The sequence below is a fragment of the Anser cygnoides genome, chromosome 1 (assembly GCF_040182565.1).
Source record: "Anser cygnoides isolate HZ-2024a breed goose chromosome 1, Taihu_goose_T2T_genome, whole genome shotgun sequence".
Lineage (NCBI taxonomy): Eukaryota > Metazoa > Chordata > Aves > Anseriformes > Anatidae > Anser > Anser cygnoides.
Genome location: NC_089873.1, coordinates 110,625,515 through 110,642,922, shown reverse-complemented (window position 1 = coordinate 110,642,922; position 17,408 = coordinate 110,625,515). Strand labels below are relative to the sequence as shown.

The following is a 17,408-nucleotide window of genomic DNA, read 5'->3' as shown; positions in this document are numbered from 1 at the left end:
GAGGTGGCGGAGTCACCGTCCCTGGGGGTGTTCAAGGAAAGGCTGGACGTGGTGCTTAGGGACATGGTTTAGTGGGTGACACAGGTGGTAGGGTGACGGTTGGACCTTGGATCTTGGAGGTCTTTTCCAACCGAAATGATTCTGTGATTTTGACCTTTCTCTACACACGTCTTCAGGTGGGCGACGGCGCCCTGAGGCCTGAGGGCACCCTCCGTGGCGACACCGCGGAGCCCGCGGGATCACCCCCGAGCCACGGACCCACGCCCACGCCCGGTCCCCGAGCTCTGGGGTCCGCGGGGCCGGCCCCGCGCCTCCCAGGCGCTGCCGCTAGGGGTCTCCGCGGTGCGGGGAGGGCCGAGCCGAGCCGAGCCGAGCCGTGCCGCCCGCTCGGGGGCGGTCCGGGCCATCAGCTGACCGGCCCCGCCGCGGCGCTCGGCTGGTGCCGCCGCAGCTCAGTCGCTCTCCCCGGCAGCGGCGCCGCGGATTTACAGCCGGAGCCCAGCGCGCCTCGCCGGCCGGCCGCCCTTCCTCTTTCCTTCCCTTCCTCCTTCCCTTCCTTCCCCCCCTCCCGGCCGCCGCGATGCTGCCCCACGTCGCCCTCCTGCTGCTGGCCTCCGCCGCCGCCGCTCGGGCCGTAGAGGTAAGCGGGGCGGGGGGCGGCCGAGCGGGGGGCTGCCCTCCCCGCCGCCCTCCTGCGCTTCCCCGAGGCTTTGTCTGCCCGGAGCCGCCCCTGCGGCGGAGCGGGCGGGCGGGCGGGGGTCGCCGGCGCTTGCAGGGCGGCGGGGCGGGGGGCGCGGCGCTGGGGGCTCCATCCCCGGCCGCCGTCGCCCTTCCGCCGCCGAACAATGGGGCCGCCGCCGCTAACTTCGGCCGTCCGCCGGGGTCCGCGGGGACGGGCGGCGGAGACGGCGGCGGTGCCGCCCCCGGCGGGCGGGGGAGGGCCGGGCGCGCCCCCCCGGGGGCTTCCTCGGAAAACTTTGCGGGGTCGCGCTGCGGGCGGTGCCTCTCCGCCACCCCCGGCCGGGCAGGGGCTGGGGGCTCAGCTGCGGGCGGTGGGCGACGGCTCGGGGTGTGGGGACGGGGAGGAGCGGGGGAGGGCAGGGCAGCGCCCGCCCCACGGCGCACACCCCCGCAGGTGTGTGGGGCGGCGGTGGGGAGCTGCCCGGCGGGCCGGCCGGGGCTGGGGAGGCGTGGGGAGGGGTCGCCGCGCCCCCCATCTTCTCCCCCCGACCCCCGCGGGGCGGGTTTCCCTGCGGCGGGGCGGGCTGGGGCTGCGCGGCGGCGAGAAGATGGCGCCGCTGCAGTGCAGCACAGGGGCGCCGTCATGCGAGCGGCGGCCGGGGTGCGCGGCCGGCCCGGCCCTGCCCTGCCCTGCCGTACCCTGCCCTGCCCTGCCCTGCCGTACCCTGCCCGACGCCCCCTCGGCTCCCCGAGGGCGGCTTCGCTGCCTTCCCTTCCCCTCCGTCCCCCTCTCCCGGTGCATCCGCTCAGCCCCCCGGTGCGGCGGGGAGGGCTCCCCCCGCCACCCTCCACACCCCTGAGGCGAGGGGAGCCCTGAGGGACCCCCTGAGGTGGGGGTGTTGGGGTCCCAGCTTGAGAGGAGGGTGCCAAAGGAGGTCCTTTTATCCGAAAACCGGAGGCTGAAGCTGGGCGCTCGCCCCCGGACGGGGAGCCACTGGCCTTGCCCGGGGCTGCTCACCGGGGGGGACCTCGGGGGGACACGGCTCTGTACCCCAAAAAGCTCCTCTGCTGCCTCGAGGTGTCACCCTGCCGGTGCTGGAAGTGAGGGGGTGTGAAGAGGCTTAGGGCTTCACAGCTTCCAGTTATCAAACTCGCCTGGGGTTTATCGGCTTGATGCGACTGTGCGTTGCCTACATGTAGTAGAAGGCAATTTCTGGCTTGGGTGCTTAGCTGAAGAGAAAAAAAAAAGGAAAAAAAAAGGAAAAAAAAAGGAAAAAAAAAAGGCTTTATGATGGGAACAGCACTTCAGATAGAAATGCCCGTCCCTCCGTGGTTAGTCAGGTCTCTCTAGCACTGGCCTTACACATACATAGGTGGATGAAAGTGCATGTACTGTAAAAGTGCTCGCAAGAAAATGGGCATGGATGTTGCATCAAAACCATTCCACGGAGAGCCTGTTTTCAGAGACATGTACAACCCCATCCCTGCGGTGGTGCTTGCTTGAGTGGCATCCAGAGTTTTCAGAGGCGTCCTTTGCCTTGAAACAGTTGTTTAAATGAGCCCTGATGTTTGTGCAGGAGCTTTCGATCTTGTTCTGGCATTTCATACGAACGTTTGAGGCTTTGCGTCTTTCCCTTTTTTTAACGTGTGGTAGTGGGGTAGGTTTTAACATCTGGTCTTCTTGTGATTGGGCATTCATTAGTCTTGATACTCTGAAGACCGATGATTTGAACGAGTGACTGCTTTTATAACACTAAAATATGTCATAATAGGAATTGCATGCATGCATTTACTGCACTTGAATTATCTTTGTGTACTAAAGTGTGAAATTTTGATGTTTGAATTAGATTCCCGTGAGATCTCATCTCTGAAATGAAACATTTTCCCTGCCATTTTAACAGAAGCTTTTTAGAAAGCAGCAAAAGATATATACGTGTTTTCAGACAGAGTGGTATAAGGAGGAGGGAAGGCAGGAACAAAATTAAAAACTTTGCCTTATTACACATGAAGAATTCCTTTCTAAAATTATGGGTAGACTAATATTTATGCATCTATAAAGGAAATATTCCTCAGTGACGCCACAGCAATGTCATAGTTGCTTAGCATGTTGCTTCTTCCACTCAAGTGAATCATACTTACGGGGGTTGGGAGATCCATTGGCCAAGAATTCGTGATATTGTCATTTTCTTGAATAGTTATTTTTCCATTTAATCTCTTCCCCTGGAAACATAACAGACAGCGACTGTCTTTATGCATTTAAGTGAACAACCGTGGTTTATAAATCAGCGTTTCTTTTAGTTAGCACACTGAGGCTGCCCAGATTTGTCGTGCCTGTTCTACTTGCAGCTGTAGGTCCATGTTCATGAGCAAGACTCTTATACCAGCAGACTGAAATCAAGTTATTAAGACATCGATATCATACAAGGAGGTCCTCAGAAAGTCAGTTGACAAGAAGTATGGTGCCTGGCAGCTTTTTTTAAGACTGAGTAATGTAGTGGTTTGTAGGCTCTTATTTTTTCTCTCTTTTTAAATGAAGACCCAAAACATTTGTTTCTTCATGATTTTGTTTTTAAGCGGAGCTTCAGAAATTACTTTTGCGACATGGGAAATTAAAGGAAGCTTTTCTTTTGCCTTCATGACAGAATTTCAGTTCTTCTTCCTTTTGCTTCTATTCCTGAATTCCTCTGGCAAAGATTTTTTTGTTTGTTGAAGGATCCCTTTTGAACTTCCTATTTAAAATTCTGCTATGTTGCGATAGGAGACTGCATGAATGAGAGAGGCAGGGCAAGCATTATGGATTCTGGTGCACTGGCAGTCAAATGGACAAATTAGAGGAGGAAAAAAGGAGCTTCTCCCTCACTCCCCCATTTGTCTTTTGTTTATGATTAATGAGCAACAGACAATTGCGAGGCTTGCGTTCTCTTCAGATGTGTTTTCTGGGGAAGGAAGTGATAGCTATGGTACTTTTCATAGAGCACGTATGAAAAATACGAGGGAGGTGACAAGATCTTGATATTTTTTTTATCCAGACACCTTCCAAACAAGCTGTTTGTGTGGCAGATGCAAGTGATCTTTCTTAATCTGTTTTAATTAAGAGGTATTCTCAGTTATATGACAAATTTATGAGAAGTAGAGGTCAACTTCACAGTGGCTTTTCGTGACTTTCTCTTGGCACGTGTTTAAAATGGTAAAGGATAAACAGCTTGTAAGTTGTGTGAAGAAAAGGTATGATGATTTTTTTAATTGGCAGTCTTTTTAATGCACAAAGCTTGGCACAGTAGCTTCAGAGCACAGTTATTTCACCTAACTGCTTGGTGAAATGGCAGCTGTTTGTTGGGACACCGTCATTTTTTGGTGGCTCTGTAAAATAATTAACACAAGCTTGTTGTGTAAGGAGAAAGGAACGAGAAATTAGGGTCACAGAGACCCTCAGGTCAAAGCAGGACCTGCTGCGGAGGTTCAGCCAAGGCTGCCCAGGGCTTTCTCCAGGCTGCTCTTGGAGATGGAGCTCCAAGGACAGAGCCTGGTCCACGGTTTGGTTGGTTCACCAGTTCTGGGTGGAGATGCGTCTCCCAGCTGTTGTTTATTTTGAAGGCGGTATCACTAGGCTTAGCGTATGGAATTGATCCTTGAATTAGTGTAATTTTGACATCTGTCACACCTTCCACGTTCCTCCATATATTTGCATATCTTGTGTAGGACATTAAAATCATCGTTTGCACAGGTATGTGTGCATACGTCACATGTATTGGCTGTGTTGAACCAGTAGTCGCTTACGGATATTGTATATCCAGACAATGAAGAGACAGAGTTCTAGGCTGCTACCGATAAAAGAATATAACAGGGTTTATGTATGGTAATGCGTTCACTGAAGCTGTTAGGTGATCTATCTAGTGTGGTTTTAACACATAAGTCTAGAGCTGGGTGTTATTGGATTTAAATTCGGGGGATTTTGAAAAAATCCTGTGGTGTAAGAAGATTAAAAGTAAAGCAAATTGAAAAAAATAATGAACGACTTTCTGTAGGCTTGGTTAACTGTTAGAACATGCGCCTGCGTTGAGAGTTTACAAAAATCGCTGCCAGGCTGAGCATTGCCAAGAGCAGTGTTGGTAACAGGCGTGAGCCTGGAATAGTTCTGAGACACAGGGCCCTCAAGAGAAGTCAAAGTTTTGTTCAGATTTTTTTTTATTATTATTATTTTTTATTTAAACAGAACGTGGTCTGTCTGAGGAGCCCTTGTTCTCAAAACTTGGTCTGGAACCTGCCCTTCTTCGCTGACTTTCCCTCAGAAATACCTGCAGCTGAGGTTTTGAAAAGACATTTTCTAATCATTTTGGTGGTACTGGACCACAGGAGAGTATGAACCAGTAACGCCTGGTGCGTAATTTTGGGTTTTCAGGTCTGAGTAAGTCAGTTGTCGTGTGATACTGGTTTTGGAATTTAAGTATGTTTTTGTTTTTATTCATTTTGAGTAAAAAAGAAAACCTTTAGAAAACTGATTCTTGAACGTTGTGATCTGAAGATGCATCCAATTTCTGAAAGTACCTACTTTCCCTTCTGAGAATTTAGGCATATAAAAAAGAGAAACAAGCTAAGTGGGAATAGTGTTCAAGGTGATAAAATCAGACAGCAGCCAGTCAGTATGTGTGCACATAAATCAGTGTTTAGCTCCCGGTGCAACAGCCCTGTGAGCGCTGTGGCTTCTTCAGCCGAGAAGGAGGGCTTCTGGCTCCTGTGTTTTTGTGCTGGTTCTTCCAGCAAGTTCAGGAGAACTTGGTCTGATCTTGAGGACTTCCTATTAATGGGTAAGTATGGGTTGTGCTGATTTAAGAGGCTTTCCAAGCGAAGCCAACGTTCTGGTCAATTGCTGGTCTTTCATCGCATATGGGACAGCCAAGCAGTGAACAGAGGGGCGCGTGAGCTCGCGTGCTCCATGGTTTTGTAATCTTTTCAGGCTGTAGCCCAACACCGCCATCCGGCTGGCAGCAGACCTTGTTCAGGAGCCAGCTGCTTAAAGCCACTCTTTGTGCTCCCACCAGTGGTTTCTGCTCGCTGAACTCAGCGGTTGCTGACTGCTCTCTCCGATGGTTTTACGGTGCTGTGCTGCAGCAGACAAGCAGTGCGTTTTTTTTTGGTTTTTGGTAGGTCTCTTCTGGCAGATGCTTCAGACACCTGTGTCAGGAAATGGTCTCAAGCAGTCAAACTGGCCCAGCTCAAAGAGCAGGCAGCTTCTCTGGGGAAGGAGTGCCAACCTCCAAAACCACAGTTGCTGAAGTTTGGGGAAAAGCTTTTAATTAAGGTGTTGGTCCCTTTGCCTCCCTCCTGTGACCTGTGGCAGGACATGAGCAGTCTTTTCACACCTGACCCCTCTTTGGTTCCTGGTTGTTAGAAGTTGCCGTCCAGTCACAGTGAAAGACAAAACACTCCAAGGAGCTGTGTTCAGGGATGGGTGACTCCATTCAGCTCCTACTGACCCATTTTACACTAATCTAGATAGGAATTCCCTGTTCGCCCTGCTCTGGTTTGTCCTTCCCTAGAGTAGAGCTTATCTATTCAACCACGGCAGATAGAATGTGACAGGAATGGGGCAAAACTGGTTGTACCTGTTACTGAAAGCATTTTAAAATTGCTGCCTTTCAGAGCAGGCTATCAGTTTGATCCAGTTTGGCAGTGTCTGTTTTTTATGTAATTTCTGTTAGGAATTGCAATTTGTAAAACACAGGGCACGTCTACTAGGAGTTTAAGATGAGTGAGCAAAACCCTATATTGCATATTGGAAACTCTATTAACTTCGTACTTTGATTCAATTTTTGAAACTATGAAACAAGAGTTTACACATACACGACAAATTAAGGTAATACAGTTATTTGGTGCTAACAGATTTGAAATGCACCATTTTTTTTTTCTTACAGTGAAGATGAGAACTGTCTCCTCATCCATCCCCAAAATTTAGAAATAGCATCCTTTTGACGCAGATGAAAAAATGGAGATGGAAGGGCAGGATTTTGGAGTTATTTCCAATCTCCTTGTCATGCTATGGCATCATCTTTGTGCCTGCAGCAAGCGTTCTCTTACCTCGTCAGCACATCTTGGAGTAGAGATGGCACATTCTGAAGCTTTGACTGTGTAAAATCACTTTTTTTTCCTGAATTTTGGGCCCTGCAAAGGACTTTTTTTTTTCCACCACCCATTTTCTCAGACCCTGTAATATAATTTTGGGACAAACAGCTAACTTGAGTTCCTTTTCTTATGATCAGTTATGTAGATTTATTTGTTACTGGAGCTTGGCACTGGATCTGGAATACAGAATGCGGAGCTAATACAACAAGCCTGTTGCACTCTGCTTTGTCATCATCTGCAAGGTAGCTTGAAAAACTTTGCTTCCTATGTCATGTCTTAAAATATGGGGAGAAGGCTTTTTGATGTGCTTTTTGATAAAGCTTTGATTTTGTTTATGTTTTGAGATCCCCATAAACTTGAGTCATGGCTTCTAGTTTTTTCTTCTTCTACATGAAAAAGGCTCATCTTTATTTAAACTGCGAAGGAAAATACAGTATTACTTAGGGGAACATAAACTGAATAAGAGAAGAAAACTTAAATGCTAAAAAAAAAAAAGGTAGTGGCTTTAAAATGACATTCAGTATTTTAGTTATTTTCCTTTATTTTCCTATAAGCTTTGTGAATTTAATTGTACTAATTGTTGATAGATTATAGTTTGGATGATGAGTAGTTATGGTATGGGAGTTAATGATTTATTTTTTTTTTGCACATGCATAGCATTAGTAAGCATCTAGACTTCCAAATATGTGGTAAGCTGTGGGGTTGTTTTGAAGCTTATTTGATATTCTTTGGTATGCTTTGTCTGTCCTCGTCCCAGTTATCTTAACTATGAAATGGAATAAAATTGCTTCTAATGACACATCTTTCAGCATTGTAATTCTGTCGCTGTTTCCTTTCACTGGTTCTGTTTTTGGTTCCATTAAGTTTCGGAAGAATAATACTGACCTGAAGTTGCTTAACAAAATTATAAGACTGAGGATGTTGGAACTCCCAGTTGTTCTTTCAGTGTTTTTAGCTCCTTGAATTTAACTGTGAGCAATTTGCAGATGAGGACTTCTCTAATCTACATGTCTAGAAGAAAGATCACGAGTATGTCAGCTTTACATTATAAAAAAAGGAAAAAAAAAACACTCAGAATTCACTGTTTGAATTTTATGCAAGAGCTTAAGAACGAAACTTGGAAAAACTGAAATGTCAAAGAGCAAATAATGGATCCAGAATAAATATGCATGTGAGTTTGAGATGGTGTGGAGGCAGCAACCGGAGCTGAGGGGCTGTGTTAAGCCCCTGCGCTAATTTCAGGGGGTTCCTTTTGGGCAGGGGATCTAAGGCCTTTCTGAAGGTTTTTTGGAAGAAAAACCTGGGAATGGCTGAGCTTTGAGAGAAAATGTCATCTCCAGCAAACAGCAGGGTGAAGTTAAGGCATTTTACTTGGAAATCAGTCAAAACTCTTTCTAGAAACATATTTAAATGTGAGTTCGGGTTTGTCAGACAGCTCTAGATCAGAGTTTGAGTTGTGGTTATTCATGAGACTACCACGCTCCTGTTGGAGTTTAACGCCGCTTCTGTGGGTAAATGCAAAGGTTTGGATTTAACACCGTGGGGGCTCGGCTGCGTGGTGAATTTGTCTGGGTTTAGCATGGATTTGAAATGGCCTTATGGAAGTGTCAGTGTGGTTTTGGGGCCGCTGAGCCCATCCCAGAAGAGATCCCGTCTTCTCCAAGGGAGCATCAGTGAGGAGAGGGCTGGGGCAGGAGCTGGCAGCTCCGAGGGACGGAGGCAACCTCGTTTACTTACTTCGTTAAAGCCCCGCGCTGGAGGTAAAACCCAATGAGAAAGACGATCTGTAATTTATCAGGAGGAAGATTGAACAGGGCCTTAATTGCCTCCGCAAAGAGGAAATACCAGGCAAGGAAAGGCGTAGCGGCTCGTACCGTCTGGAAGGCATTCAAATAGGAAACCGCGGACATGTTTTCAACAGTGCAGGCTTGTGGCAAACTGAGAAGGGAAGCGCTTTTTTTTGCCTCCAGACATGAAGACTGCGTGACTGGTTTTCCAAGGGGGTAAATTCAGGGTGTTGGGTTGCACGGTGGCGAGCAGGAGAAGCACGATAGCTGGTGGTGTGCAGGAGATGAGAGGAGATGCTCTCTGCGTGGTGGTGTTTAAATCGCCTACCCTCCTGCAGATCCCCCCGGCTTGAAACGCGCCCCGTGGGACTGTGGTGGTGTCCTGTTGTAGAAGGTTTTTTGGCTTGTGGACACCAGCGTTGACTGCAAACACAGCATAAGTTATTCCCTTGTTGATTTTCGGATATGAGTTTTGGTGTTATCGAGGTACACGTAAGTGTAAGTAAGCCTTAAACTTGATTGATTTATTTTTTTTAAGCCTGTTGAGGCAGCGTTTTCTGAGAGTAACTGGGTTTGGATTTCAGAGACATCTGTGCTAATATTTACAGATCTACTTGAAAAAAGAGTCAGAAGTGTCTGCTCTTAGTGTTAAATTATGATTAAAAAAAAAGAGTGATATGTTAAGCTTTCTTACTTCTTTGACCAGCGTAGTTTCTGGTTTGTGTCTTTTCTTCCTGTTACTGGTTCTGCTGAAGCAAGAGATGCTGGAGGTGGGGCCAGGCACCGGGAAGCTGGGTTGCTTTGGCACGTTTGCCACGCTTGTTGATAGTGCAGAACAAGTTTGGAATTGGATCTGCTTGCAGTTGTCTGTGCCCCGTGCATTCAGGTCAGCTCCATGGCTCCCCTGCACACAAGTTTTAAAGAAAGAAGGAAATTTGTAGGTTATTTTCCATTGTGAATGGCCTGAATGGCTTAAGGAGTACTTGTACAGGGTTCTTGTCTGTTAAATGTCTGAGCCTGCCAAAGAAAAAACCTTGGGAGGATGATCACCAAATAACGTATCTTCTGAGCAATGCGTCCTGAGTGTTTCAGTGAAAGCTGAGGCTGGTCTAAAAGGCCGCATGAGCTTTTAGGGAATGCTGTGTTTAAGCTGGGGTGCGTGCTTTGTGTATGTCCGTCAAATACTGATTTTTAATAATACAGAATAATTTGGCAAAGAAAAATACTTAAAATTTATGGAATGTGGCACGTGGGAAATCTCCAAATTAAATTCAAGTATTGTACCCGTGCCCGAAGTCTAAGATTTGCTTTGAATTCTTGCCCTGTACAAAAGCGTGGGTGAGGAGACCTGCCTGGTTTCCCTCCCCGGGCAGAGCTCTGTGGGCTGGTGTTGGCCTCTGGAGCCACCCCTCAGGGCTCTGAGAGACTTGGGGTGTCTTCCAGACACCCGAAAATCGCTGCTCTTACTCACTGCGCAGGCAATAAGCTCTTCTAATTCTCGCCGAGATGTCCTCTCTGTGAGATCCTTTTGGTGTTCAGCTGCTTTTGTCTTGCTCCAACAGTTAGGATTCCTGTTTCAGTAGAAACAGCACAGTATAAGGTTCACCTCAAACAAAACAAAAAAAAAATCCCTGCTCTGTTCTTGCTCCAGCTATCTTACTTCGTGTCACTGGCGTCCTAATGGAAAGACTGTTTTTAATCGAGCTAGCAGCCAAAAAGCTGCTCTGCCTGAAGGGGATCTGCAAGGGAGGACAAATGGGCAGAGCCGTTCGCTGCTCTGGGCTGCACGTTGGGAAGACCAGACCGAGCCGTTTCCCTGAGCTGATCGGAAGAAGTACTGGATGTTTTTGGTAAACTGGTGAATCTTTAGCAAGAATCAAGAGAACGAGTAGGGAGAAATTTAATCTTGGGGGCGTTAGCACTTCCTAATGAAAATGCCTATAGATTTCTGGTTGACGTGTACCTTGAAGATTCTCAGTCTTCGAGCACTTTGCTTGAATACGTGGTAGGATACCAAGTCTTCTTGCTAAACCAGATGGTACAGAAATCCAGAAGTGTTGGTTTTCTTTTTTTGAGTCAAAATGAATAGAAAAGTAAGGGGCGATATTTTTAGCCACCTGTTCCCATGACTTCAGTCACATGTCATAAAAAAAAAGCACACAAAAATTCCTTGGGGAAGTGTCTTTGCATTTTCAGTCCTGAATAGTCGGATCACTTGTGGCACCTAAATTGGTATAACAGCAAGAGCATCTGAAGTATCAAGAATAATAAAAAAAAAACACAGAAATGAAGTAGGTGAGCACCTACGGGGTTAACTCGAATATCAGCATATTTTATGTACTGTGCTAGTGGTTTGTTTTATCTGCTTAAAAACTTTCCTCCCTCTGTCTTTCCTCTCAGACCTGAAACGATACTTTAATTTAGTTTCTTAAAAAAAAAAAAGCAAAACAAGCAAAAAACCTTCTCCTTCTTAATTTATAAAAAGCTTTTTTTTTTTCATATAACCCTCAGTAGTTCCCTGTCTGAAATAATTTAAAAAATGTTCTTGAAACTTTCTAGACTGAGTCTGCCATCTTTGTTGGATCATACTTTACAGTTTTCAGAAGTGTTTCCAGTGCCCAAAATAATAAATGTGGTTTGCTGCCTTGTTTTCAGTCTTATACAGGTTTACATACAAGTACATGGTGCTAGCTGTGTGCAATGCTTGGATTTGGTTTAAGCGTGCAAGCCTATAAGTAGTAATAGAGGGCAATTGGTGTGTAAAGTGACAGTGAAAAAGTGCATTTCGTGAGTTTTGATATAGCTTAAAAAAAAATATAATGGCTTTGTTTTCAGAAGTAGCAATCTTATGAATTTCTGTTTGCAGAACAATAAATAATGCAGTTGTACAGCTTGCATTGTTTTGATTAGGTGTTCAAAAATGCTTATAATTGCTGAATCATTGGCACTTGCAACAGGCAGCTGGGATTTTTTTGAGGAATTGCTCACCTACAGCATACAGCAGAAGTGTTGGAAAAATGAATATTTTTTAGATGTAACTAAAAATTAAATATTAATGAAGGAGAGTTTGTCATTTGAAACAAGAGTGCTTCATCTCAGTGAGGCTTTACTGTCCCCTCAATCTTCAGTAAATTTTTAATATCGTGCTTAGTTTCCATGCGAATGCAAGGAGTGTTATGACTTTCATGAGGAAATAGGCTGGTTTGATTTCTTTTATAAGTGTAGATATAGATATTGTGATCATTATACACACAGGTTCTTTGTCTAGATTATAAAATGTGTACCCCCATGGGCTGTTAGGTGTGTGTACGTCAGTCCTTAACGCCTTCCCACATTGAGATGTTTAGGAGCTGAAGTTATCTGCAGGACGAATTCTGAGATGGAGCATGGGTTTGGTTGCCTGAAAGCGTTTGAAGTATGTCGCCCGGTTGTACTTGAAGGTACACATTCAAGAAATGCTTGGTTGATGCTGGGTTAGCTAACGCACCCGTGCCTCAGTGGTTTTCATTCTCTCTCAAGTTCTTAATGATGGGAGGGTAGGGGGAAGATGCCTTAAAAATATAGGCTTTGCTTGCGCTAATTATCAGTGGGAAGGGTGATGCTCCTGTGCTGGCTTTGATGCCTTACTAACTTGGGTTTGATCTTCTTGGTGTGCCCTCTGTCCAGGTGCTGCAACATGTGCCCCTCCTGCTTGGCCTCTGCATCCCTTCTTTGACCCTCATCCCTCAAGGTGCAGGAGGTGACATTTCTGCTGCCTTGGCTTGAAGTGTGGTTTGTGGTGGCATGTGGCTGTTCTTGCCCTGGATTGTTGTTTTCCCTTCTCCATGTGCAGACGTGCACTTCACGCAGATCGTTTTCCTGAGGTGTCAGAAGGAAATAATTTTCTTCTCCCTTTTGAAGTGGCAGTGACCAAGTGTCTGCTGGTTGCCTTCTGGTGAAATGATGCCCAGCCGAAGAGTAGGCTCTGACAGAGCATTACCGTTCTCCTGTTAGCCACATCTTTCTGTCAGCTTTGCCCATATCTTTAGCAGGGAAGGTATTCCTGATAGTTGTGAACAATTATTATGGCTTTGGGGGAGAGTTTTTTTGATTGGATTCCAGTTATGCTACAGAGCAGTGGTGATTGATCTGCCATCAGGTCTGATGGCTCTCTGGACTATTTCTAATAACTTTGCAGAAGTAAACTAGGAAAAAAAAAAAGACTAGCATCCATAAGCCAGGCTTTTCTGGACTGGAACATGTATTCCCCTGCATGTATTTTTAGCAGCTCTGAGAGGTGGAAGCCGTTGTGCTGAGCATGACAGATACTACCACTGGGTGGTAAACCCCGTCGAAAAGGTGGGTTAAGCCTTGAAGAGGAAAACACGATCACTGTGGACACAGGGGATGGAATAGGTTCAGATGGTGGTACGGAGCACGTTGGGGTGATGCTGTGGTTTTGGGAGACTCTGGTGGTGCTGGTGTTCCCTTTTGGTCGAAGCTGGTGGTTTTTTGCTGTCTGTATTGGCATTTAAGTTTTCCACGAGGAGAAAGTACTGAGTGCTGAAATGTGTCGTCTGCCAGTGTGTGTTCTCACAACGTGGTTGGGCTGGACCTGATCTGAAATAAAACCCACCAAGGGCTGGTGGAAACGTGGGTCCATGCACCAGCTGGCTTGCTCTCTGGATTGTCTCCCAGTGCCTTTGTCACTTAAAGGACAAGAAAGCTCTTGCTTCAAGACTTTCTCATGTTCTCTTATTAATAATTACTGTTCTTTAATCCCAGGCAAGTCATCTCCTGTGTTGTATCTATTTGGTGAAGACATTAATAGCTTCACAGATTTAAAAAAAAAAAAAAAAAAACTTGCTAAAAGGGGTAGCAGCCATAAGGTGGGAATGCAAAGCCTGCTGTAGGTGAAGTCTGAGCTGTCTGAAATGGTGCTGCAGGCTGCTGTGGCTGTGCCCCTGTCTTAACGTGTATGTGCACATACGAGTGCCTACTGAAGATAAGCAGTTCTGGTTGTGGTGAGCTCCAGTTCTCGTCGGATGAAAGAGTCAGATTGGCAGGGCTTGTTAGGATCTTGCTCAAGTGGAAAATAAGTTTGGGGTTATCTTTAACGCCCTGTCCCGCCACCCCCCAATTAATAAGTTGTGCATTGCCTCTTTACCCGCAAAGTCATTGCATAATTTCATACTGCTAATATGAATGAAGTTTATTTCTAGACTAATAAAATCTGCTCAAAGGTGGAGCGTAGCAGCTCAGTCAATACCAAGACACGACTTTTTTTGCCCTGACAGTTCACTGTCTGCACAAACAACTTTAATGTCAGCTCCATGGCACTGCGCGAAATCACAGGAAGAGTGGCTCTGCGTGTGCAGGGTTGAATGCTTCAGTTCTCACCAGGAAACCCAACGAATGAAAACATCTCCAGAAAATGAGAATGTTACACAATTGGAAAATAACTAAAACCCACCCCGACGCTTATTTTTGTGTGGGACTGTAAAGGTTTCCAAGAGTGTATCTGTATTTTCATGCTGTGCACTGGAAGTTGTGATGCTGATAAATTACTTTACTCTCCGTTACTATGCTATTATCTCCTATTCACTGAACAACTGAATTATTTTTAAGCTTATACCTTTTTCTTCTTCCTAAGGACGACATAGTTCACTTTAGTAGCACAGCTCAGATGTTATGAGTTGAGATGGTTCTTGATCATCTTTTATTAAAATCACCTACTTGTAATTAAATTAATTTATGGGCAGATACTCAGGCTGCTTGTAGATGGTAATGCTATATCATAATGTATTTTCTAGAATTTTTAGCAGACTAATTTAAAATTAACGTACATGCAATTTATCTCTTCTTGTGTTGTTAAGGTAAACCTATCAATCTGTCAGTGGTTTCTGTCAGTCATTTTTTTTTACATTGCTTCATTATTAATTAAATTAAGAAGGAATATAGCCATTGTAGTCTAATTTCAAAACCTGTTTTTAACGAGTGGTTTATTTATGTCTCTCCCTATTGAATTTTTTTTGTAGCATTGCATAAAAATTTTACAGTCCAAGATCTTGAGATGAGATGTGGACAGAACCACAGTGTCCTTCAGCAGCTGCTGTAGATATTTCCCAAAGTGATGCTTGGAAGTGCAAAAATAATCAAGTTAAATGATGCATAAAAGCCATGGTCAGTTATCCTGTACGTGATGGTCCCAGTTTGATGTTCCAGGGGTAGATACACTTTATTTTTTTTAAAGTCACCTAGAAAGTTTCACATTTTAGTCTGGGACTGGGCATAAGGGGTAAATGCACATTGTGTGAGGTCTGTGCTCTCTGGGTACAGAGGTTATCTGTTAATTATGTATCAGGTGTACCAATGGCAGGTGCTTGAAACGGTCAAGTTAAATGTGTACCCATTACAAACCTGGTCTTGCCGATGGAACAAATGACCAAGTACACCTGAAGAATCTTCTGCGTTGATTACACATGCCGTATCTTGAAGCCGAATCTGCTCACAGACACTGAATGCGAACAGCATGCACACATCCCTAGCTCCTGTACCAGCGATTTGCGACGTGTCATTGTTCCCGCTGGAAGCGCTGAGTCCTACCTGCAGCTGCAGTTAACTCAGGCTGACAGTGATGCTGCCGTGCGAGGCTCTGCTCCCTGTCAAGGCCTTAGGGAGGAGGAAAGGTCGGAGCTGAAGGCATACGGAGAGGAGCATTGGGATGTGGCAGCTCATATCTGAGTGATGTGAGCAGCAGTTGTTTCCTGCAGGAAGACAGTGATGTTTGCAGAAGTATAATACATGTTGATGGGTGCGTTGTTATTCCTGCAGAAGCAGTACTCTTACCTATGGCTTTCAGATGTTTGCTGGAGTTGCAGTTAGTGTCATGTGGTAGGTTGGCAGCAGGGGGTAGATGCGCTGAGGGGGCTGACAAGAAGCAAATGTCAAGTTGCTGTTCTTGAATGAGGACCAGATGAGAAGTCAAATCGTCTGCCCATCTTGGAGGCAGACGTCTCTCAACTCTTTGATGCTGAAAGCTGGGCAGCTTTCAGCTATTTTGGTCAAAAAATTTTCAGCTATTTTGGTCAAAACTTGACTCCCTAGAGGATGATTTTCGGTCTCTGGAAATTAACGGGAGCAGAAATTTTGCAGACCAAGTTCACTTAGCTGGTACGGTAAGAATAGCATGAAATGTTAAGGCTCAGTATTGATAAGCACTGATGCATTATTAGAGGGATGAAGAAACAGGCAAAAGCTCCATGCAGTAGTCGTGATCAGCTTATATATAACAGCTTGTGCCACTGTCCATCATCCCCATTTCAGTTCGAATACCCTAGTGAAATCTAGACTGAGGCTGTTTGTGATTAAGGCTACAAAAAAATTGGATTTAAAATTTGATGACATTGATGACAATGATTTATTTGATGACAATAAAAATGCTTTATTTGATAGTCGGACTTCTAAATATATTGGAATCTCATCACTCTGATATGAAAATACTTCCTATTTATATTTATATTATATTTATATTTTAAGTTTTGATGCATCATCTGAAAATGTTTGTTTGTATTTTCGGCACTTGTGATTTATTGAGGGTTCTGTGGTGAGTTGGAGTGAGGCAGATGGCATCGGTCCTAGCCTCCAGTGCCCACGGGCCTGGTAGCTGAGGTGTTTCCAGCCCATCCGGTGAGCACGTGCTTCTTCACAGCTCCCTGCTGCTTGTGGAGTGGGGAGTGTCACCTCCAAGCCAGCCGTGGTAGCATTGATCACAGGCAGCTAGTTCTGGGTATATGAAATCAATAAGCAGGCCAGCTTTGGAAGCGAGGAAGGATCCTGTCAGCTTGGGAGCCGTCCTGAAACAGGAGGAGGCTGCTCTTCATACAAAGTAAAGGAAGCGCTGGTGCTTGTGGGATTTCGTGCTGTGCTCGAACTTGAGAGCTCATGGGTCCCATGGGATGCAGTAATACGGCAAGAAAAACTCCAGGCAGTTGAAGTCTTGTAAGGCTTTAGCTAGTCAGCATTTGTACTGCAGGCATTACAGGTAGATTTCATTCTTCTGCCACAGCTGAAGTTAAAAGTGAGCATAAACTAGAAATACTACGAGCTGTTTGGGGTTTTCCATCTATTGGGTGTTCAAATTGATTATTTTAAGAGATGGGTGGTGTTTTATATGGGTGTCTGGCACTTAAGGATTGTCCTTCTCACAAGAACATTTGATGTTACTGCCATATCCTTATAATGCTTTCTGTAGATTTGGGTGTTGGGATAAAAATAAAGTGTTGGAGTCATGTTTAGAGTCATGTTTACAGGCAAGATTAATAATAAAATGAACAGCCAAAATCAGTCTTTTTTTCAGTCACTGACTTCACTTTCAACCACGTAGCCATAAAAAAACAACACAGTTGCTCCCAGTTTTCATTTTAGTGTGGTAATTGATGTTACATCTGGACAAGAGCAAGTTTGCACATGATACCAAGCTGGGTGGTTCAGTTGATACAAGAGAAGGAAGGGATGCCATACAGAGGGACCCGGACAAGCTTAGAATCACAGAATCACTAAGGTTGGAAAAGACCTCCAAGATCCAAGGTCCAACCATCCCCCTACCACCTGTGCCACCCACTGAACCATGTCCCTAAGCACCACGTCCAACCTTTCCTTGAACACCCCCAGGGACGGTGACTCCACCACCTCCCTGGGCAACCCGTTCCAGTGCCTGACTGCTCTGTCTGAGAGGAAATGTCTCCTCATTTCCAACCTGAACCTCCCCTGGCAGAACTTGAGGCCATTCCCTCTAGTCCTATCGCTAGTTACCTGTGAGAAGAGGCCGACCCCCAGCTC

At 45.7% G+C, this 17,408-nt stretch overlaps 1 protein-coding gene across 4 annotated transcripts in view; it reads left to right on the top strand.

The window, feature by feature from the left end:
- The first annotated feature begins 405 nt into the window (after nucleotides 1–405).
- The window catches only part of APP (amyloid beta precursor protein), a 222,842-nt gene continuing 205,839 nt past the window's right edge, over nucleotides 406–17,408 (top strand). For all 4 annotated transcript variants that reach the window (XM_066977765.1, XM_066977760.1, XM_066977753.1 and 1 more), the window contains exon 1: nucleotides 406–640. In XM_066977765.1, the coding sequence (XP_066833866.1) occupies nucleotides 581–640 (60 nt within the window). In that variant the 5' untranslated portion in view covers nucleotides 406–580. The remainder of the gene's footprint in view (nucleotides 641–17,408) is intronic.